Here is a 22,596-nt window from a genome sequence, read left to right as displayed (position 1 = left end):
ATGGCTGTCGCTGGGCTTGGTTCCTGAGGAGGGCTCGCGTCTGTGCACGGTGATGGTCGCTTCCGCGTGTGTTGACCGCTGAAAGCAAAAGTGCTGCTGGGCCCAATTCACTCTCGGATGCACGTTCTCCTTCACTGCAGGCGCTGCTGAAGCTGCAGGGATCCTCGTCGCTCCATCTCACCTCCAGATACGCGTCCCTTTCGCCCAATTGCTCCTATACTCACGCTTCATATCTTACAGCAGCTTCACCGTGGGTCGGGCTTCCCTCTAGCTGCTTGTAGCCGCGTGCCAGAGATTCCCTCACCAACCACGCGAATTCCACGCCCCTACAGCAAGCGCACCTAGTGCCATGACGTTTACCTGAGATATGTCTGCTACCCATCGCAAACTTCTTCTACTATCAACCTGGAGGAAGCGATGTCGCTTACTCCCTCCAACGCCAGGATGATGAGCCCTGCCATCGGCACGGGCATCAAGCTCAATCCCTCGCCCTCACCATTCCTCAAGCACACCCCGCTGCGCTCGCCCGTGAAGTCAAGCCGCACCGAAGCCAACCTTGCCCTGCGCCAGGTCATTGGCACTACTACAAGCTCTGCCAATGCCTTCGACAGCCTCCCGTCGGGGAATTGTTTCGCATACACGGCAGGCGCTGCAGCTGTCATCGCTTCCATTGACGAGGAGCATAATGTCTCTCAGCGCTTCTACCGCGCACGACCGACTACGAACCCATTGAATCCCTCTGCGTCGATATATGGAGGGCCCTCCACGCCCACACAGAACGAAAGCCGCAACCGAACCGCGGCTTCTCTTCGCGATGCTGGCGTAGGTGGTTCTCCGCTGGCATCACCAGCTGCCAATGACTGGGCGGATTCACCCAGCAGTAGGGCATGGACATTGAAAGAGAAGATCAAGGCAGCAACATGTGTTAGCTTCAGTCCTGACGGGAAATTTCTGGCTGTAGGAGAGGTACGCTGATTACAGGGAAATCGGACTGTACTCCGCTGACGTAGATTAGACTGGCTACAAACCACGAGTACTCATCTTCTCCACCTCACCAGACGCATCCTCGGACACACCCCTGACCTCGCTCTCAGATCATACCTTTGGAGTGAACTGTGTAGCCTTCAGCCCTGATTCTCGTTATCTGGCCAGCTTGGGTTCCGTGAACGATGGCTTTCTGTATATCTGGAGTATCAACTCTCGCACGGGTGCGGCTTCGCTGTATGCCAGCAATAAATGCGTCAGTAACATCAATCGCATGGCCTGGATGGGGAACAAGTTGATCACCGTTGGCACCCGGCACGTCAAAGTCTGGAAACCCGACGATTCAAACTCTACGCTGCGAGTCGCCAAGTCTCGTCAGAGCGAGCTATCTCTCCTGTCGAGCTCCATGCACAGGGCATTACCAGGCAGAAACTGCATCCTTGAGGGTCTGAAAGATGGCACCTTCACGAGCGTCGTTGCTGTAGCACTTAACAAAGCAATCGTGACTACAGACAAGGGAGATGTTTGCCTTGTGGATGATTCGGATTCGGATCAGCGTTTCGTAAAGTTGATGGATGCTGGATTTGCCGTCAGCGCCACAGCAGTTGATGTCAAAGGGCGTCTCCACCTCGCGGGTAGTCATGGAGGACTCAAGACGATTGATATTAGCAACATCATTGGATTGCTAACACCGCCGCCATCCCCTCAGCCCCGCGTCGACTCGCCGACGGTTTCTGTAACGAATTGTAACCAGGTTGGCGCGATCGGTTGTCTCACCAACTATATTGTTACTGTGGACTCACAGCGCGCTATTCGCTTATCGCATCTATGCCCTGCCGACGATGAATCCATCGTTGGCGACGGCATCCACATTTTGCCTGCGCACGGCGATGCTGTGCTAGGAGTAGAGGCCGGTCTCTCACAGCCAAACATTTTGAATGCTTCTTACTACACATGGGCTGCCGACGGGACCATTATCTTTTGGAGTCAGGGTACGTCCAAAGGTTCGCTCCAAGTGCCACTGGAGCAGATCGAAGGCCCTGATGCCATTCCTAACGAGCTGAGGACGGTGCGTGCCTCGGCTGATGGCAACTTTCTAGTTGCAGGGGACAAGCTGGGTGTGTTGAGGATCATCGACTGCAAAACGACCACGAGTGCATTTGAGCTCAAGGCACACGCAAGCGAAATTACCAGTATTGCCATACACGAGGAAGAAGACTTCTGCTTCGTCGCTTGCGCCAGCCGGGACCGTACTGTGCAGGTTTTTACACGGACAAATGAGACCTGGGACCTTCTGCAGACGCTCGATGAACACGTGGGAGCCGTCAACGGAGTAACCTTCTCTCAAAATGGAACACGTTTGGTATCATCATCCAGTGATCGCAGCCTCGTGGTGCGCGAACTAGTCTCTCGTGAAGAAGAGCGTGGAACGATCCGGGCGTTTGTGATGTTGCGAGCGATCATGTTAAAGGCCTCTCCTGTGTCAATGGCATGGGACGTGGATCAGAACGACGCTCTGCTCATATCAACGATCGATCGTCAAGTGCACAAGTATGACACGCAAAATGGCCAATGTCTGAGCAATTTCCGCTCATGTGACACGGACGGAGGCGATGCTGTGGTTTTGACCTCGTTGGTCCATATTCCACGCGGCTGGAGCTCTCCCTTGATCGCTGGAGTATCAAGCACAGACAAGTCGATCCGAGTATATGACGAGAACGGCTCGTTGGTTGCTCGCGACTGGGGTCACACTGAGGGTGTCTCGGACATTGCTCTAATCCAATCGTCCGGCACTGCTGACGGCGAGTCGAGCGAGAAGTCTCTCGTCACGGTTGCAGTAGACGGGACCATGTTCGTCTGGGGCTTGGCTCTACAAGCGCATAACCGCCATGATCTCTCCAAATCAATGGATCTGCTGGGACCAAATACACCGTCCAACAAAGACTTGCTGGCAAACAGGCCCCCTCTACGACGTGTGTTCTCACAGTCGGAACTAGCCCGATTCCAGCGCTCATCCGAGGATGGAGATGCTACACCTACCAGTACGCCGACCGGTGGCAGGTCACCCAAGCTCCGCAAGAGAGTGTCCAAGTTCTCCCTCGCCCAGACACCCAAGCTCGATCCGTCGCCCATGCAAGGCAATGCACGAGAGGGCCGAACAGCAGTGTGGGGCCAAGGGACCGTTCGCAAGAACAAAAACCGCTCACCGTCACCGCCCAGCCCTCGCAACCCGCAGATTGCCAAGAGACGCGCGTCCATGGACGTACGGGCTCGTGCAAAGGCTCCAACGAGCGAGTTTGGCACAATCGGTGCCTCGACCGAGAGTCTCTGTAGAACCCTTCGCGCCTACCGAAAGCGCCTCGCGAATAGCTCCGAAACCCTCAACTCGGACCTGGCGAGAGAAGTCGAGCGAGAGCTTGCAGCGACGGCGCGAGTGATTGGTGAACGCGTCAAGTCCAAAGAGCTTGACGAGACGGTCATAGTCAAGCTTCTCGATCAGTACTCGGAAAGACTGGTCAACATGCTCGACGATAAGATTGCCGCGAGCGTCGCCCAGCGTGTTCGCGAGAACAGCGTGGGCAACTTCTCAGAAGGCGCAGAGTCGCCTGTCTCAGGGCGCGATCCGCAACGAGCGAGAGGAGGTAGCAGCTCGGGCATGGTCAGCCCTTGTACGCAAGAAGCGCCTGTTGACGCGCTCGTCTTGGAGACTACGGAGAAACTGGTGATTGAGTAAAGGGCTCACTCCATGACCATTTGGAAGAGCGGAATCTTTTAGGCATGGTGGCGTTTATTAATAAGGTTAACGGGGATGGGGGACGAGGAAGGGGGGGAATCACGCCTGATCTTGATGAGATATGCAGCACAATGGTGGAACGGAGTCAAGGAATCTTCAGGCGTTCAGGATACAGAGGGCAGACAGATGGGATTTATTCTTATCTTATTGGAGTAATGCGTTTGGTGGTATTGCTAGGGATGAGCCTATATCCCTAACAACGATCGATTACTTCCTGCTTAATCGTAGTTTATTAATATTCCTTGTCTGAGCAAGAGAACACAATCAATTGGTCTGAGCAAGTCAGAAGTGCTTCACATCTTGATGAGTGGGTGAGTGAGGTTTAGTCAATGGAACAGTGAGTAGTGGTATGTGTGATCTAGTGCTAGCTATATAACACAAGAAAATCTTCTCCCCGAAAAGTGGATAGACGGATATACACTGCATCCAGTTTCTCTGCAACAAGCTAGGTCCAATTCTTCCAAAATGCAAAAGCGGGGGGGCGCCATATAGCTAACCCCCCCCAAAAACGCCATACGATGCGATCGATCTTCCTAGGGGATAATTTAAAAAACAAACAAAATGAACGCCCAAAAAAAGAAACCCTGGTCTTTTAACCGCTGGTTGTAAATGATTGTAGATGTTTACAAGGACAAGTCACGACGCTTTACGCATATCGCACAGAACTTCTATGTGCCAAGGGTGGTGGAGCAGGTACGTTGTGGTTTGGATTTGGTCCCCACTGGCCCTGCATGGGAGGTGGGCCCGCTGCCCAGCCGCCGTTCTGCTGGCTCATGAGTGGGATGCCGGTGCCGGTTCCAGGCGGACTCATGGGTCCGCGGTTCTGTGGTGGACCGCGGAATGCATCGGGGTGTGGCGCTGCAGCCGCAGCGTACTTCTTCAGTTTACTGCGGCGGCGGTAGGAGCGCCAGCAGCAGTTGAGGATGCACAGAACGATGAGGCCGCCGATACCGGCTGCGAGGCCGATGACGAGGCCGAGGTGGCGGTCGATCCAGGAACTGATTTCTTTGCCTATGGAGCCGCCTTTACATTGGCCCTACTTCAAGTCAGTACGGGGAAGCGATTAAATCTATGTGGACGTTGGAAAACTTACATTGCTGCAGCGTCCACCGGCGGTACACGGCGTACCGTCGAGGAAGTTTTGCTGAAGCCCATAGCACACATTACTACCAAACTGTGGACTTGCGCAGCTAAGCATGCAGTTGCTGTTGTCACAGGCATAGGTATCGTTGCCCTTGGTATAGCTGCCCATGACCGTCTTGCACTGCATATCTCTCGATGTGCACTGTCCGCTGGCACAGCTCATTCCATTGCCGCAGCCTGCGCCATCCTCCTTGGTCTGATCCTTGGGGCAATACGGGCCGCTCCCAGTACATGTTTCCTGGGGATCGCATTCGCCAACGCTTTTACGGCACACCGTGTTCGCGGGGGCGAACTTGCAGTCCCTGCAACAGTCCTCGTTCGAGTCATCGCAGACGGCACTATTTTTGAATTTGCACGTCTTTGGGTCGCAGCACTTGTTGTTGGCACATCCCGTATCGCCGCCGCAATCACACTGCTCGTCGCCTTCTACAATGCCATTGCCGCACGTCTGGCCTGTGATGGTGGTGACATCCTTGTTGTTAGTGAAGCAAGACGACTTGACGCTGTTGCGGAGTAGAGCTGAGCAGACGTTTCCAATTGAGCAAGCCGAGAAGCGGGTGATACCTTCAGCGGTGGATGGGTTCATGATGAAGCCCGCTCCCGCGTTACAGGTGCCAGCGCTGAGCGGGCAACACTGCTGGGAGTTGACAATGTTCGAGTTGGCGCATTGGTCGGCCGTGCAGTCGTGAACGGCACCGTACGTGTGGCCAGTCTCATGGGCAATGACCTGCCACTCTGTGGAAGTTCGGATAACGACATTGGCGCCGGCAACCGTTTCGTTGGACTTTCCGTTGTTGCCCTGTGAGCCTGATGTGCAGGCTTGGCCGAGCCAGGCTAGGCCGACTGCAGAACCCGTGTTGCAGGTGGACAAGAGTGTCCAGTGGGAATATTGGTCATTTTGCTGTCCTCTCCACTGCGAGAAGAGATTTAGGCGGTCCTGGATCTTGATGTTGCCGCTGCAGCCTTGATTCCATGGGGTAGCTTGCTGTTGCGAGGTCGGGCACTCTGCCTCGGGGACGATGAGGTTGGCCAGTCCAAGCGAGATGTTGAAGGTGCTCTCGAAGAGCTCAGAGGCGGCGTTCATCTGCCGGATCACGTTCTGCTGCGTCAGGTTTTTGTCTCGATTGAACGACTGAATATAGGTGCAGTCTACAGCGACGCCGACTAGCGCAACCTTGCGGGTGGTGGGACATCCAGCGGTGTTTCCAATCGTCGATACCAGGTTGACACCGGCACCGTTTCCGCCAGGCTGGCCGTCAATCTGTCGCTTTCCGAAGAGAGACGAGATGGGTGCAGCGGAGAAGCCGACATCGCGCGCGCGCATGCTGGCATATATGGGGTGGTCCTCGTGCGTGTTGAAGACGAGCTCATCAGCCGGGCACCCAACGCTTGCTGATCTCTTCCTCAGCTCAGAGTGCTCGTCCCAGATGCCCATGTCCGAGTCCCTGAAGACGACCATGTATTCGTCGTCGCGCAAATCAATGTCCGGATCTTCGTCCATGCGAGTGGCCTTGTAATTCGACGACAGCTTGACGTGGTGGTGGTCGTCCTGCACCGTGAAGGTGCCCTCAAACAGCGGGTGTAGCCCGTCCTGCTGGAGCCCTATGCGCGCCCAGCCCACCTTGTCCCAGCGATTCCCCCTCCTGGCCCATGCTGTGCCCTTGTAGATTTTGTGTTGCAGCCGGTCTATGGGATCCGCCTGTGCTATGCTGCCGTCTGCATTCAGGTAGGATATCCGTCCGCCATCTACGAAGAGGTCGTGGTTCGGCTCAAGGCTGAGGCGTATGCGTTGCCCGGAGACTTCGAAGGCTACGTCGAAGGTCGATACGGCGGTTGCGCGGTGGTTAGGGGTGAGGATGTCGGCATTCTTTGCGAGCGCTATGCTCCTGAGCGGCGCGCGGGCATTTGATGAAGCGGCTGCTACTGTGGCGAGGGCAACCGTGACGGCGGTAGTGACACCATGGAGGATTCGCATTCCGGACGGCGAGGCTCTGCGTTCCGGGGAACTGGCAGCAGCAGGAGAGAGAAGATGATGTTTGGAAAAGGAGGGAAAAGGCGAAACTACAACAACGCAGCGAACGTCATGGGTCGGGCAAAGGTACGTATAGATACAGAAGAGACGCTAATAGTAGAGGCAAACCAAACGATGCAGACCAAAAGCGAGGGTGAGCGACAATGGGGGAGGCGTAATCGTACAGTGCACAGCCCTAAGCCATCCCTCTTGGCGTCCGGCTGGCGGAACATGGGCCTGGGCGCGACGCGAATGAAACTTTGCTGCCCCGGACGATTCCTTGCACGTCTGAGGCCGATTGATGCACACCGTCGGCTACTATACCTGCTGTTGTCTGTATAGTAAGTATAGTTTGGTATCAGTCGCGCGTCTGGGTCGCATGTCGCAGGTTGCACGTCGCACCCACGCAGGAACACCAACTAAACTCGTCCATTGAGAAATAGGCCTACTACTAAACATAGATGCGCCTGTCAAACCATCAAAAAAGGTATCCGTACATTGCGCTGCATCGGCACCCACACGCACAATGCCTGCGCCTCGCCGTCAAAGCCGCTGGTACTCGGCGCTTGTCATCCATCCAACTATACTATCAACAAAGCCCTTCCCTTCAGCCGCCTAATCAGAAGCGTCGTCGTCTGGCTCCCCCCTCGGCCTACCTGAGCGCCGCCGAGTCCTTGTTCGTTGCCATCTCAACCACTTACACACATGCAGACACCACCCTTCGACCCTCGCCAAGTTGAGCCAACTATTTCTTTTTGGACTGGTGCACAATGTCGATGATTTTATCAACCACCGACGGATCCGAAAGCTGCAAGATGCCGTTAGCCCGGACTACCCCACCACGAACGCGTCATCGTCAACACCCCGAAGCAGGGCCGACTATGTGAAAAGTATGGCTTACCGTTGTGATGTCGCCCAGTTGGTCTTCTTCTCCCGCCAAGATCTTACGCAAGATGCGACGCATGATCTTTCCGGACCGCGTCTTGGGCAAATCTGGAACTACGAAAATGGCCTTGGGTGCAGCAAATGGCCCAATTGACTTGCGCACTTGCAGGATCAAATCTTTCTTTACCTGGTCGCTCGTCTCGTTGCCCTCTTTCAGCGCTACGAAAGCGTTGACCGCTTGGCCCGTGAGCTCGTCGCTAATACCGACGACTGCGGCTTCGGCAACCTGGTCTGCAGAGTTGTTAGCACGGACTTAAGCATGGGGTTAAAAGACGTACGGTGCTCGATGAGCGCTGCTTCAATCTCAGCAGTGGACAGTCTGTGTCCAGAGACGTTCACCACGTCATCCACGCGCCCTCGGATCCAGTAGTAGCCCTCGTGGTCACGTCCAGCACCATCGCCAGTGAACTGTTAGTATTAGTCGTCGTTCCATATCATGCGTGGCCGCACTCACGTAGTAGCCCTTGTACACGTTCAGGTATGTCTCCATGTATCGCTTGTGTGCTCCCCAGACTGTGCGAGCCATGCTAGGCCACGGCTGCTTGAAGGCTAGCACACCCTCGACATCGTTGCCGTGAATCTCCTCGCCAGACACGGGGTCTATGATGGCGGGCTCGATACCGAAGAACGGGAGGGAGGCTGATCCGGGCTTCGTGGGCGTAACCCCACCGAGAGGGGTAATGACATGGGAGCCCGTCTCGGTTTGCCAGTAAGTCTATACACACAGATTAGCATTGATTCGGGATCAGGATCACATAGTCCTTACGTCGACAACGTGTGCCTCTTCTTTGCCAACAATCTCAAAGTACCATTTCCAGACCTCAGCAGCAATTGGCTCGCCGACGGATCCAAGAATTCTGAGGTTCTTCATCTTGTGCTTGACGTGCTGGTCACCCGCGCGCTTGAGCAATCGTAGCGCAGTGGGAGCAACATAAAACTGGCTGACGTTGTACTTGTCGACAATGTCCCAGTAGCGCGAGAAGTTTGGATATGCGGGCGTGCCCTCAAAAACGACCGTCGCGACACCGAGGAGCAGAGGTGCGTACACGACGTACGTGTGGCCTGTAATCCAGCCTACATCGCCACCGCAGAAGAAGACGTCGTTGTCGTGGATGTCAAACACATACTTGCCGGTCGCTGCTGCCCCAATGAGGTAGCCACCGGTTGTGTGCATTACGCCCTTGGGCTTGCCTGTCGACCCAGACGTGTACAGCAAGAAGAGCGGATCTTCCGAGTTCATGGGCTCGGGTGCAATGTAGTTGGGGTACTTGTCCACCTCCTCGTGCCACCACCAGTCGCGGCCCTTGGTCCAGGGGATCTCTGTGCCAGTGCGCTTGTAGACCAGGCAGTGGCTGACATCGGGGCACTGTTTGAGCGCCTCGTCAACAATCTTCTTGGTGCTGATGGTCTTGCCACCGCGCTTGCCCTCGTCGGTGGTGATGACGACCTTGGACTCTGCGTCAATGATACGGTCGCGTAGGGAGTCAGACGAGAAGCCTGCAAAGACAACAGAGTGGACAGCGCCAATGCGGGAGCAGGCCAAGAATGCGATGACGGCCTCGGGAATCATGGGCAGGTAGAGGGCCACTGTGTCGCCTTTTCTCACGCCCATCTCCTTGAGTGTGTAGGCCAGCTTGGACACCTGGCGCAGGAGCTCTCCGTATGAAATGATGCGGCCATCGCCAGCATCGTCGGCCTCGTAGATGATGGCGGGCTTGTCTGGGTTCTTGAAGGCATGTCTGTCGACGCAGTTGTAGCTGGCATTCAGCCTGCCCTCGAGGAACCAGGCATTGTCGCCGTGCTCGAAGCTGCCGGCGTGTACCGTCTGAAAGTCGCGCTCCCAGGTGAGCAGGTCGCGTGCGAGTTTGCCCCAGAAGCCCTTTGGGTCGGTAATGGACTCCTTGTACAGCTTCTGGTATTCTTCGAGGTTCTCAAGATGTGGCTTCGAGTGGGGGTGCTTGCTGTGGTTTCGAAGTTAGCTACTGTGTCTAACCAGACTGTCTCGTTTCGAAATTGGGGGGGTGATTGCTCTGGCAGCGATGTGAATGGCTCGGCGTGGCGGGGTCACCCCGCTCTGCTCTCTCGCAACTGGACTGACAGGATGCAATGGACCACTACACAAAAGAACTCACTCGAAGAAGGCCTTGGGGACGTGGAACGTGTCGACCTCGTGCGCCTCGGCTACTACAGGCGCACTGGGCGGCTTGGTGTCTCCTTCGGACATTGCGGTGGCGCGGAGATAGGTAGCCTGGTGGGGTCGAGGGAGGGAGGGGCGTCCAACTGGGCGAGGCGGGTGGTTTGGAAGCTTCACGACACCAGGGCAGAGCTTCAGTCGGCGCAGACGACAGCAAGAAGCGTCTCTAGAGTGGATATATGTTGTCAATTCCGGGTAAAGGGCTCGGCGGGATGCTTGATTGCCGCAGGGGCCCCGTTAAGCTGAAGCTACTGGAGGCGGTACAGAGCTCGGAGAACAGGTGCCAGTCCAAGTGGAGCTGTTATTGTGGGCTAGGGCTGAGATGGGACACCAGACGGTAAGAGGGTGGTGGTAGTGGTGGTAGTGGTAGTGATGATGAGGCGACGAATGCAATGGGCGAACGGCTCCCTTATGAGCTTATTGCTGCTTTCTCCCCAGCCCGCTCGCTCACTCGCTATATGCTGCCGGTCCCTTTTACCCCTCGTGTTGTGCGCTCATCGCGGGGACATGGAAATGCGTCTACTGCCTGGGCCCCTTTGTCTGGCTCCATGGGCCCACAGCTCCTTATTCAATGAGCGGGAGCCACTTACCAACCCGCATCCTCCCCCCTCAGGCCCTGTGATGTCCTCCGTTTCTCCGGCTGGCCACCAGTTAACCGCAGCCGCGGCCTCCATGGCAAGAGGCAATAGTGCGCTGATCGGGAGCTGCCAATGTGCTCGAGGCGGTTGTTATTTGATGACTGCTCGCCCGCCTTGTCTGCTTTGGTACGGTTGCGCAAATGGGCGTGCTTGGTGGTGCGGGGAGCTCCCCTGCGCACACGAGGTCCGAACTACCTTACTCTAGCCACCCAAATGACAGAGACGTAGATTGATTCCACATGGAGGTCCGGATTGGCGCATTGCAGCAGCCAAATTCACGTTTGTTACGCCCAGTAGCGCATATCTGTAGGCTGCTAGAGACGAAGCATTCACACAAAGCTTGGTGTGACTCCACAAACGCCTTGAACATACCTCTCGAGGGAACAGCTTACACTCGTCATACTTACATCGTACAATAAATCACCCCATAGAGCGCTCATGGTGTGCTACTCTCCTCTGTACTTGCGCCTACTCGACGCCATCCCGTAAGCACACGTCGGACCTGGGGAAGCAGCCATGATCGCCCGAGGCACCGGCACCGGCAATTCTTCCTCATACGGCTATCCGCGCTGCTGACTCTTCTCTTCTCCGGGTACTAGACAGCGTATTGGAATATGATGGATGCTCGAAGCGATATACCATGATCCGACAAGAATAGTGTGTGGCGGTTCACGCTAAGCTTTCATGTGTTCGACAAGTGTTCCCTTCGTTGCATTGGCCGGCGTTTTTGCTTTCACGCATCAATGGGGGCCAATAGGAGAACGTGGAAGAGGTTAGCTGGTGGGTTTTCAAGGTAGGACGCGGGGCCCCGCGCTGGCAACGTGACGCCGCTGGAAAGAAGGGAGGTTATTGGTCTGCATGGGACTTTATAACAAAATTCAAAGGCTGAGGTTAAAAGGAAGTCGCATGTATCCCTTCCAGTGGCGAATGCTCCCTGCTAAAAGCCTGTGAGCTAAGTTTAGAGCAGGTAGCTAGTGTCTAGTAGAGAAGAAATTGTCATTTCACATTCGGCATGGGATATCTAACACCTACACTTGACCATCTCCATTAAATCAAGTCAAGCAACAGTTCCTTCCACCACCATCATTCCCTCCTCTTCACCCCGCCCATCCGTCCGTCTGACCAACCCAGGACTCACCAAAACACCCCTTCTACCCGTCCCCTCCCACTCGAACTCGTATGAGAATGGCTGGCCAAACAACCATATACGCACTTCTAATGCCTCGGAGATTATCCGCGTAAGATCGTCTTCCCGCTCCTGGTCACTGGACGTCGGGTTTGCCCAGGGGAAGAATGTCAGAGAGAAGTGTTCGGCTGCTTCGCGCATGTCAGACTGGAAGGCCCGGGATCTGCGGGGATTGGAGATGGAGGACGTGGTTGTGTAGAGGTAGACGGATAGACGGCGGTGAAGGGTGGTTGCGGCTGTCAAGTTCGAATCTTTTAAGATCAAATTAGCACAATCTCATCCATGATGAAATGGTAGGTTTGAACGAACCAGATACAATAGCATCTTCCCCAGTGTGAACCCGGACGCCATTTAGCTCCTCGGGAAACAATGTTTCTCCGTCTTCTTCTCTCTTTGGCCCCGTGATGCCAAGCACGTATGCCACAAGCGCGTGTTTGAGCGCTGTCGTTGGACTCGAACTGTCTTGCAGCAACTCCGCCATATTCGTATCCTTGGCCCCAAATCTCGCCAGTTCAGGCTCCATGCTTGGTGTAATACTTGCGTGTACATCGCGATAGTACGTCTCGACATGCCGGTGGATCTGGCCGAACAGCGCTGAAACTCTGCTATGAATAGCATTCTCATGCGCTGCAGGCGGGAGGAAGTCAACAACATCCGCCGACTTCGACTGTTGAGTAGGCGCAGGAGCAACCACCTGTGCAGCAACAGGTGCAGGCATGGGCGTTTGCGAGACCTGAACATACGGGCTGTTCCGCCCTCCCATGCCCACGCTCTTTTGTTGCTGCATCATGACGAGTTCGGGCGTCGAGTCCGCATAGCTTGTGTATCCCCTTGCACCAACGTCTGCCTCTCGCTTCTTGTTGCGCTTCTTGAATAGGAAGAAGCCAACCAGAAAGGCGACTGCAGCTCCAACGAGGAACATGGCGATTGCGATACCCGCTATTGCTCCTGAGTTCAGGGAGCTACCACTACGGCTTGAAGATGATACTACAGGCTCCGTGAATACAGAAGTTGGGGTCGGTGCCAGCGCAGTTGCAGTCGGAACAGCCGTAACAGCCGTGTTCACCGCCGTCGTGCCTTGGAGTGGTCCCGCACCGCCATCGGGTGGTGGCTGCATGGCTCCAGATGCTGATGTTGGTGTTGCGCCAGCCTCTGCAATACTGGCCCCGGGTTGTTGCGGAACATTATCAGTTGCTGCAAAGACTGACCCGGCGGTATTCGCTGGTAAATTTGACGAGCATAGTCCGATTTTACTGCCAGCCGTGTCTGTATAGCACTTGGGACCTGAGTCGATGCTGTTCATGGTGCCCTTCAAACCCCGGGGCCTGTTGGATTTTGCATAAATCCAGAAAGAGAAAAGAAGAGGAAAAGAATAAGTCGACGTCCGGGGCCCATCTCAAAATAAACCAAAAGCCAAGCGCGCAGCTCAAAGAGACACCGTGTACCGTCAGGCTGCCCACCTGAGCTCAGCCGCACGCCATGCTCGCATGTTGCATCCCTTCTCAGAACCGTGCCAGCTCCGCCTCACCCACGCAGACAGATCGTCCCTAGTCCTCGCATGCCATTGCTCGCCTTCTTTGCTTACTGTCGCACGGCACTGTGGTCAACATGCGGGCGCCTTAGTGATATAGTGCTGATGGTGGGGTGTGAGTCGGTGTGAGGTTTCAGACTGTACGGAGGTCCGGGTGTGCGCTAGGCAGAACCTGGGGGCCGTTTTGCGGCGGGTACGAATAGCACAGCCTTGGGAGTAATTCATGCGATGCTGTGTTGCATGCCTTTCTAGATTGGAATTTGAGCCTGGAAATGACTGCTAGGCGGGGACACCAATGTCTTTTGCGAAACAAGGCTAAAAGGCGACATCTGAGATGAACTACTATAGGTGCGGGCACACGAATCGATGCTTCAAGTAGTCGTTTCAGTTATTTTTAATCTGTCTCTTAAGCTAGGCTTCCTTTGGCGAGCTGCAGTAAGAATGCCACGGCATCTTTGAATTATCTATTCGGCCTTGGGCGTTTCTCTATGTCCATTTTCACGAAGACGTTGCACTGCGCAGCTAAAAGTGTGGAACAGGGCGTTATATTGACTATCATGAATAACATACGCTTGATGCCGACAAGGAAATTGCCGGTAGAGTAAGAACGACAAAATACGCATGATTTTTCCAAATCAAATACCTTGGTGGATCAAAAGACTAGTCATCGGATTTTGAGGTCCCAGTCATTGATAAAAACCCTGAACTGTCGTGACGGAAACCGTGCATTGGGAACTTGGGGGTAGTGCCTGAGATTACCTGGACATAGAGTCGTGGTCCAGATCTCAGTCAATTTCAATGACATCCTGCCTCAACTGGCGAGGGCGATGTGAGGCGTTGTGCCGTCTATTCAAGTTATCAGTTTTAGAATTGAGGGAAGAAGCCAGGGATACTTACGTGAGATCTCCTTTGCGTCGGTAAACTCGCCCACAGCCTGCGAAAGGGCATGCAAACTCAGTCGGCACAGCTCCAGCTTCAGAAGGATTACTGCGTCCCTCTTGCTTTTTTCTACCATTCGAGGAGATATTAGATTTACCGGCGGTTTGCTCGTCAGATGATGAATTAGTGCTGAAGACCTTGATGGGTGTCACAATAGAGTCGTTGATGATGGGTGGCAAAGTATAGTCGTTGAGAGCATTCCGCAACACTTTCTCTCGTTCCGAATGTTCGCTGGAACCATGAGTATCTGTTGTTGTTCGGATCGGTGGAAGGCGCAGTCCTTGTAAGTTTGCTGATTGATTGACATCGCACAAGGGATCCGAAGCAAGTGTAGAATTATGAGGAACTTCCGCATAAGAAATGGGAAGGTCATTAACGAACGCCCCTTCCGTCTCCCCAGCTTTTGTGGCAGAATTAGTTCTCTTGCTCGAGTAATCCTTCAAACTGAGCTTGTGTACGGGTGCAGGCTTAGAGATGGCATTTTCTTCCGCGTGTGTCTTTTGATGGCGCCTCAAATGCTCAGCTCGCGTGTATGACTTTCCACATACGCAAGTGTGAACCTTCATACCTTTCTTGGCTCTGGCGATGCGACCCGTCCGAGTGTACGTTACGGGTTCCGATGGGGGAAGGGTTGTCTCATTGTCGTGTACTGAACCAGTCAGGGGCAGAGATTGTGCTCCTGGATCAAGAGCCTCCGGCCCTACACCCCGAACCGGCAGGTTCCCCAGCGTTTCATCCCTGTAAGCGCCTCTTCGATACAATAACTCTGCGTGCTCTTGAAAGCGGAAAAACAGTGGGTTTATGCCGCGACTGATCAACTCTTGCTTCTTATCCTCGGGCCAAGACTGGACGTCAGCCTGAAACCTTTTACGAACTTCCTCTTTACATGTGTTCATGAGCCGTTTAGCAAACTGGTTGATAGCGAGATGCTCATGATCTTTTTGATATTTCCTGCTGATCGGCCGTGGTCGGCAACCTACGCATTCGTGAACGTCCGGTACATGCTGCGCAGATTCGTAGTAGCACCGAATATGCTGCCAAGTATCGCAAGTCTCACAGAGCACAGTATTGCCATCATCACCAGCAATGTCGCATATGCACTTGATTGTATTTTGTTCCTCATCCTCATTGCCGCTGCCAATGGCCGGTGTGGGTGGAGGCGGTATCTGAGCTGATGACACCTTAGGTCCAGCTATGGAGGGGATGTCATCAGCAAGGCTTGATATATCGGGATCACCAGTTTTGCTACTAGATGCTCGTGCATGACTGTTCTCGTGTTTGGCCAGATCGCTGGCTGAGGTGAAGACTGAGTTCGCTTGGTGGAAGCGTTCCTGCTGAAGATCCATGATTACTCGTTCGCGAGACGCTAACCGTGACTCTTTTTCTAATATTTCTCTGAGCCGTTGGATCTCGGCGGGTTCATCTGGGAAGTCTTCTCCTGCGGCATTGACCGGCGGCCACATTTGCTTCTGAAGTACCGTGGCTTCCTGCTCGAACTGTCGAAGCTGTGCGTCTCTCAGCTCCATTTCTTGCTGCAATTGTTCAAGTTCGCCAGCAGGGTAAATATTGTTGCGGTCGGCTTCTGTAGCCAGCACTTGTAGTCTGGTATCGTCCCCTGCGATAAGTCGGTAGTAGTGATCTTCAAGCATAGTGCGAGTCTTGGTACCCATCACTTCAGCGATCGCTGCCCAGTTTGTGCCATGCTTTTGAACATTCTTATGGAAATCTTCTTGCTCCGAAATAGTCCAATGGCTGCTGAGACTACCTTTGGCTCGTTCCAGAGGAAGATGTAGGCCAAGATGCAGGCCAACTGGCTCATCCGCACTGTCAGATTTCTCTTCCGCGTGAGTGAAAGATTCTTCGAGACTGGACCGGATGGGAGGGCATATTTGGTTGATGAAAGCCCAGATGTCTGCACACCCCCGCAGGCCTTGGAAACTGAGAGCCATAGCAGTGCCGTTAGGCTCGGTCCAGACAATTAGTTCGTCTTGCTGCTTCAAGAAACCACGGTCCCTCGTAAGATGTACATTGAGCAACCGTTCTCCAGGTTTATCTTCTGACACAACAATGATTCTCGACTCGCCCTTGAATGAAGTGGTTATACAATATCCTGTACCCACGTCAACCCAATCGTTTTTGTCGAGTTTGTATACTTTGGTACCATGATAGCCAGGAACTCCTTTTGTTGTAGGCTCGGCGTTACCTGCGTTTCCGAACATATCTGGTATCCATGAATCTCGAAGGCTTTTCGTCGTCGTCCACTCACTCCATCCGAGTCGGCGACGAATCCCAGGATTCCTACCTTCAGCGCGATATTCGACGTTACTCGATCGGGAGCAGCCGAGTCTAATCAAATCCATGCAGTCTGCGGATATTCCTCTTATGCGTTCATGACTAGCGACAAACTCAAGGGACACGAAGCCCTCTGCGTCCATTTGCTCCCGAAGAGAGATATCTTTAGATAGGTTCTCGATGGAGAACACGTATTCCCTACTCATTATTAGCAATGATCTAGTACTTTGAGTAGGATGAACTTGCAATCCCGCAATAATATTAGACAGGTCCCTAGATCGGATTCTAGACCTAGCAATGTCTCTTTCGGCTTCGTCCGGTTCAACTTTATGGGATGTCGTCAAATGTATAACAAAGTCTGTCAACTTCGTGGAAATGCTGTCGCATAAAGTGCACGCCCAAATTTGATCGTTAGTATCAGAAACGACGCTCGATTCTGTACGATCAGAAGAAGTCCCAGAGTCTGCGTCAGAGTCGGCGTCAGATTCAACATCACGAGGAAGCGCTGCAAGCCCTATGTCCTCCATGTGCCGAGAAAAGTGAATGAGAATTGCACTTTTCCCGGATTTAGTGACTTCGAGGCATAATGGACATTCAATACCTTCCCAGGTAGGACCGAACTTATGGTCGAGCTCAAGATGATTGCTCCAAAGCTGGCGATCGGCAAAAGGGCTTGCACTGAAGACACAACCGGTGTAGAAACATGTATAAGGCCGAAGATCGAGGAAGAGGTGTTTTCTGCTAGAGTTAGGGACGGACAATGCTTTCAAGGGGTATATCTCACCTCCAATCACGGTTAGTAGTGGCTCGTATATACTTTCCGCATGCATTACATTCGAACTGCGCTCCGTTCTTTGCTTCTGCCGAGAGTGGTGGAATTTGAATCCGTTTCCCTCCTGCGTTGCTGGTCATGAAAGAAATAACAGTCTCCGCATACGCGGTGGGGGGCGCTGATGGCAGAGAGGTACCTAGGCCGGAATCCTGAAATTCGGAGTCGGCAACAAGAGACTTCCCAGCCGAATCTGGGTGGGCCTGAGCGTATATCTGTGCATTTGCGTTCGATTCTCGTTCTTGCTTTATGCGCTGGTATCGTTGCCAGCTAGCCCTTCCTAGGCATTCAACCAAGTCAGCATTCGCTTTGGGGTACTTCGCCAAGATAAGGTCTGCGTGATAATCGTGTGCGGCCCGCTGTTGTACATTTAGGACGCTTGGCTCATCGTCGTGTATGGGGTCTACGGCGGGACAGTCAAGTGCTGTGCTCAGGTCGACCAAACAATCGGTGTATGTCTTGATGTCCTCGACAATCGCTTTGATCCCACCATGCCCGATGCCGTCTCCAGAGGAATCGCTGTCGCTATCGCTGTCGCTAGTGGCCTCATCAAATCCCTCTAACAGCCATTTAGTCTGGCCATATATCTCAGCAGTGCTATTGCACATTTGCATAATATTGGCATCATCTGATGCAGCATGCTTGCTGAGGCCTGTTGACATGTAAGCAAGACACAAGTTCTTATATGCTTTATAACGTACCATTCAACAGAACTTTGCATAGTGGGTTTAGGATGGACAGCGTCATTTGTTGCAGGTGCCTTGATCGTTCCAAAACCTGGTCTAGTTTTCCATGCCATACGCCGTGCCCTTCTCCCCAAAGCTTTAGCGTCGCATGACACCGTCGAAGGACATTCTGCCCGCGCTTTGTTATCGATACAGCATCATGTAACTGTAGGAAGAGCGCCAACGAATCGAGACAAGCCCGCAAGAGTCGAGCTACAATGCCGGTATCTTCGTGTTCCGTTTCTGAAGCCGCGATTTGCTGCCAGTGTTCGATTTGGCTCCTGCCGAGCGCTTCGCTGGGGAATAAGAGCTTACGAGAGAACAGAACTCCGTCTTTAGATGATAATGTTGGCATTATCGCAGCGTTATGATGCGTATACGAGCGTTCATCGTTATAGTTGGAGCCTTCTGGTTGCGCGGACGGAAAAGAGCGTCTGCGTGTCTGCATCTTCCTTCGCGGCACAAGTCGTGTGATGCAATTATTACTAGGTGGTCATCGAGAATGCAAAGGTAACTCTGAGCATTGTTTAGGAGAGTGTGTTGTCGAAGAGGGTAACGAGTTGGAACTTGGGGGCCAAGTCTGCTTCCGGGCGGGGCTGTGCATGAGGCTGAAACGAGGCAAAATCACTGCCTCAGCCGTATATCATAGCCTTCAGAGCATCTTTCTGGATCACCTCTATCTTTACCTTTCGTGATGTCTGGATTGGAGGTTGCTGGTCTTGTTTTTGGAGTTCTACCAATTCTCATCGAAGCCGTAAAGGTCTACTCCACAGTCTCGGACGGCTTGCACACGTTCCGCCATTGGTCGAGGGAGGTCAAGTCCATATCATTACAGCTAAAGGTCCATAATGGCATTTTTCTCAACGAATGCCGCCTGCTACTGCGGCTAGTTGAAGACGAGAAGGGAGCGGAAGACATGCTTGAAGACAAGGCGGACCGGCGCTGGACAAGCAAAGAGCTCAACGACAGGCTGAACTCGGTACTCAGCGACAACTTTGAGCTTTGTCGTATCATAATAGAAGAGACGAAGAATGTTGTTTGTGATATGACGGAAGAGATGAAGAAGTTCGGTACCTTACAAGAGCAGAAACACAAGGTCCGTGCCAGTTTCGCCGCCCCTCGTTTCAACTTCCCACCTACTCACTTCTGCAGAATGAAAAGATCAAGTCAGCCATTAAGCGTCTACGTGGAGCTATTTCCATAACCTTCGACAAATCAAAGTTTGAGAAATGCCTCACCGATTTACGAGACCGCAACGGCGATCTCAGCGCTCTTCGGCTGCAAATTGGCGCCTTCCAACAGCAGAACACGCATGCAGCAGGCACGCTGGTTATGCACAAGACGCTCCCGGCTCGATTTCACTCTATTCAAAACGCTTCCCAAAAACTTCACGAAGCCTTGTGCAGCGCTTGGTGTTGCGACGACTTGGCGCACCGTGGACACTACGCGAAATTGTGTCTGGACGCTGAGTTTCAAACCGAAGTCCGTCTTGACCTTGCCATATCTTGTCAAGAAACCTCAAATCACGGCGATGAATGGTGAGTAAATTATGTAACACTCCTGAGGGCGAATATTGAGTGATACACAGCCTACCACAAGAGTCACCGATCTGGTTGTATGTACAATCGATTAGTATGGCTACGAACGAACGCATCGCAAGCGCACCAGAAATGATGACAACTCTAAAGAAGTCTATTCCAGTAGAGCTTCTAGCTTCATCTTCTACGAAAATGCTGAAGAAGAAAGCTTCTTCGGAATTAACGCAACCAACAGTCTGCAAGACGAAGAGGAAGAAGCAGGTTCATTTTATCGATGCAGCCATCGCTCCAAGCCCATCTCAAACCACAGCGACGAAAATCACAGAGCCGATACTACCAGAGTTCAACCTCTGCCAGACAACCAATATTTGCCACTACTTGCAGCGCAACTATCGAGCCTGTGAAAGCAACTGCGTTGGCTATCTGGAAACACCAAAAATGTACAAGCACATGTTCTTTGCTAGGAATAACTCACCAAAAGATATACAACACGCTACTGTGTACTCGATCCTCGACATTATGGAACAAGAAGCGGACGGCTTTCTTGAAGTCGAAGACCAGCTAAAGCTCGCGCACAAGACAGCGCTAGCAATACTTCAATTCAACGACACACCGTGGTTGTCAGAACGATGGCGCCTGGCCCAGATGAGCTACTTCGGAAGCAGAGACACCTTCGACGAGACCGCGTTGAAGACCCTACATCTTAGCTCTCAGATGTCGTCTCCAATCCAGCAAAACACAACCGTTATGGATGGAGTAGAGCGCCCTGAAACAGGAGTAAGCGACGAAATCCGTTACGGCATCAACAATCTACCGCTTTTCTTTCTCGGCGTTGCTCTGCTTGAGATTGCGCATTGGAAGCCACTCGAAGAGAAGATGATTGCTAGAGACGCCAGTGATCAAGTTTATGCTGCTCGGCGCCTTGCGTCTGGCCGTGCGCCTTTAGGACCAGAGTACCAGAAGATCGCACAGAAGTGTCTTCAGTGCAATTTCGGATTTGGCACAAATCTCAACAGCAAGGGCTTGCAAGCCGCAGTGTACAACGATGTCGTGTGCGAGCTTGAGGGTATGATTGAGAAGCTAGCAGTGTGAATGGTGCCCATATGGTCCAGCTCTACTAAATGATTTATTGCCGAAGCCTCCCAGGAAAACAACATCATACAGTCATTGAATAACATTTCATTGACACTCCAGGCTTGGGCTACGTCCGTAGTACAAGTCGGCTAGCCCAAAGCCTTCACTCAAACACATGGCCTAAACCACGGGCACGTTGTCCACCCAGCGTATCGTCCCACAGACTGCCAGAAAAAGGGCCAATTACGACGTCAATATAACAGGTTGTGTGTACGTCTAAGCCAACGCCACACACTGGAGGGGCTCAGTCATACTGGCAGCAGTTTTCCCACGCAATTGTACAGAGCATGAAGGACCACAAATTTAATCCTGCTCTTCAGGTTTATCCAAAGCTATCCTGCACACCATAACTCAATGTCAATTCGATCATCTCTCAGACCCGCTCCTCCCTTGAACACAGCTTACAAGGACCAAGGATCGTCAGCTGTTCCCGTCCCCGAATTCCCCCACTTCCTCTTACCCTGCACAGAGCTCATCTTCCTACTACCTTCACCAAAACCACCATCTGCCCCATCCTTCGCAGTGCTCATATTTTCCCTTTTCGCCGCCTCCAATGCTTGACTCAGCTGCTTCACGAGTCCCTCAAGCTCAGCGATCTTCCAGTGGCTGTCGCCCAATGCTTTGGTCTTCACCGCTAGCATGTTTTGAAGCTGCACGATCTGTCCTCTCATTTCAATGGGTTTTGCGCGCGCTTCTTTATTGCTGTCCTGAAGAGCTCCGATCTGTGCTTCGAGGATGGAGATGCAGTGCAGGTAGCCGTTCTGAATGCGTGATAGAGATTCGGAATAGGTAGGGCTTGCATGGAGTGGTTGTTCCTGGTGTCCTTGTTAGTTCGCAAGCGAGGGAATGGCGGCCGAGAAGCAGAGATGTCTTACTGAGGCAAGCATATGGAGATCTATTAACTGCTCGCTCACGGTGGGCTCGGAATTTTGCTCTTGTTGAGACTCCATTGTAGAAATTGGGGTGAACGAGTATTATGAGTTGGATAGGTCGTTGATACGGTTCGTGGTGTTGTATTTGAAGTGCAAACGACGCCAGGTGAAAGTGAACTCCGACCAAATCACTGGTGTCAAACACTCATTAGCCTACTGTATTCCGTAAACTGGCCCAAATTCTCCAGTTGACGATTTCATTCATTGATATTGAGTGCTGGGCTACACCGTCTTGGATTTGCTTTGTGAATCAGCCGCTCTTCGGTGGGGCGCCTCAACTTCCAGTACGTAGAGTAGCTGTCTGACACGGACTCTAGTCCTATAACCACAAGACAATAGCTGACATGCTAGTGCGAATATGGATAGCAGAAAGGCTTTCTGGCACAACGAAGCCAAGGGTCGATTGTGCCGTAGCTGCTAGGGAACTTGATCTTCAGTCAGTCATTCGTATTAGGCGTATGTTGGCGGGGAAGTCCAAGCTAGAGTAGGGTTTCACTGGCAGCGACCCTAGAGCTAACAAAGCCAAACATGTCAAACGTGCAGCTTAGCAACGGACGCATAGCGATGCAAGCGGCCAAGACGAGAGCCTCGCCTGGTTATTCTAATAATAATCTCATGAGATTCGCAGAACATCGCTTCTGTGAAATCAGTCTTGAAGCTAATCGATGCGCTTATCAACTTTGCCGAAATCTTCTAGTAGCCGGCATAATCGTGTAGCATTGTGTGCATTATACTCGCTGGCGGCTCGGGGGAGTATATCCGCTTGCTTTACAATATCCTT

General features: G+C 52.9%; 7 protein-coding genes across 7 annotated transcripts; 2 read left to right on the top strand and 5 right to left on the bottom strand.

Annotated features, from left to right (window-relative positions):
- Nucleotides 1-417: 417 nt before the first annotated feature.
- K460DRAFT_401957 (WD domain-containing protein) lies at nt 418-3,718 on the top strand (the record flags this gene model as incomplete). Its single annotated transcript, XM_040936482.1, has 2 exons — nt 418-966; nt 1,016-3,718. The coding sequence occupies 2 exons, from the start codon at nt 418-420 to the stop codon at nt 3,716-3,718; spliced, it is 3,252 nt and encodes a 1,083-aa protein (XP_040794521.1).
- Nucleotides 3,719-4,424: 706 nt separating this feature from the next.
- Nucleotides 4,425-6,896, bottom strand: K460DRAFT_401956 (ADAM 8 precursor; the record flags this gene model as incomplete). The annotated part of the gene is made up of 2 exons (XM_040936481.1): nt 4,425-4,814; nt 4,872-6,896. 2 exons carry the CDS (start codon nt 6,894-6,896, stop codon nt 4,425-4,427), a joined length of 2,415 nt encoding a protein of 804 aa, XP_040794520.1.
- Nucleotides 6,897-7,730: 834 nt separating this feature from the next.
- On the bottom strand, nt 7,731-10,272 carry K460DRAFT_44408 (acetate--CoA ligase). The gene is made up of 5 exons (XM_040938430.1): nt 10,010-10,272; nt 8,644-9,838; nt 8,332-8,592; nt 8,156-8,285; nt 7,731-8,108 (listed from the first exon to the last, which is right to left on the bottom strand). Exons 1-5 carry the CDS (start codon nt 10,099-10,101, stop codon nt 7,789-7,791), a joined length of 1,998 nt encoding a protein of 665 aa, XP_040794519.1. The 5' UTR covers nt 10,102-10,272; the 3' UTR covers nt 7,731-7,788.
- Nucleotides 10,273-11,766: 1,494 nt separating this feature from the next.
- Nucleotides 11,767-13,012, bottom strand: K460DRAFT_271897 (uncharacterized protein; the record flags this gene model as incomplete). The annotated part of the gene is made up of 2 exons (XM_040927763.1): nt 11,767-12,146; nt 12,205-13,012. The coding sequence occupies 2 exons, from the start codon at nt 13,010-13,012 to the stop codon at nt 11,767-11,769; spliced, it is 1,188 nt and encodes a 395-aa protein (XP_040794518.1).
- Nucleotides 13,013-17,018: 4,006 nt separating this feature from the next.
- On the bottom strand, nt 17,019-18,566 carry K460DRAFT_373842 (uncharacterized protein; the record flags this gene model as incomplete). Its single annotated transcript, XM_040934617.1, has 4 exons — nt 17,019-17,035; nt 17,100-17,398; nt 17,442-18,138; nt 18,188-18,566. 4 exons carry the CDS (start codon nt 18,564-18,566, stop codon nt 17,019-17,021), a joined length of 1,392 nt encoding a protein of 463 aa, XP_040794517.1.
- A 339-nt stretch (nt 18,567-18,905) lies between these two features.
- On the top strand, nt 18,906-20,841 carry K460DRAFT_373841 (uncharacterized protein; the record flags this gene model as incomplete). The annotated part of the gene is made up of 3 exons (XM_040934616.1): nt 18,906-19,307; nt 19,364-19,749; nt 19,800-20,841. 3 exons carry the CDS (start codon nt 18,906-18,908, stop codon nt 20,839-20,841), a joined length of 1,830 nt encoding a protein of 609 aa, XP_040794516.1.
- Nucleotides 20,842-21,062: 221 nt separating this feature from the next.
- Nucleotides 21,063-22,088, bottom strand: K460DRAFT_44343 (uncharacterized protein). Its single transcript, XM_040938429.1, has 2 exons — nt 21,759-22,088; nt 21,063-21,698 (listed from the first exon to the last, which is right to left on the bottom strand). Exons 1-2 carry the CDS (start codon nt 21,831-21,833, stop codon nt 21,285-21,287), a joined length of 489 nt encoding a protein of 162 aa, XP_040794515.1. The 5' UTR covers nt 21,834-22,088; the 3' UTR covers nt 21,063-21,284.
- Between the last annotated feature and the right edge of the window lie 508 nt (nt 22,089-22,596).

Source organism: Cucurbitaria berberidis (assembly GCF_010015615.1).
Source record: "Cucurbitaria berberidis CBS 394.84 unplaced genomic scaffold K460scaffold_1, whole genome shotgun sequence".
NCBI lineage: Eukaryota > Fungi > Ascomycota > Dothideomycetes > Pleosporales > Cucurbitariaceae > Cucurbitaria > Cucurbitaria berberidis.
This window is presented reverse-complemented; position numbering and strand designations above follow the sequence as displayed.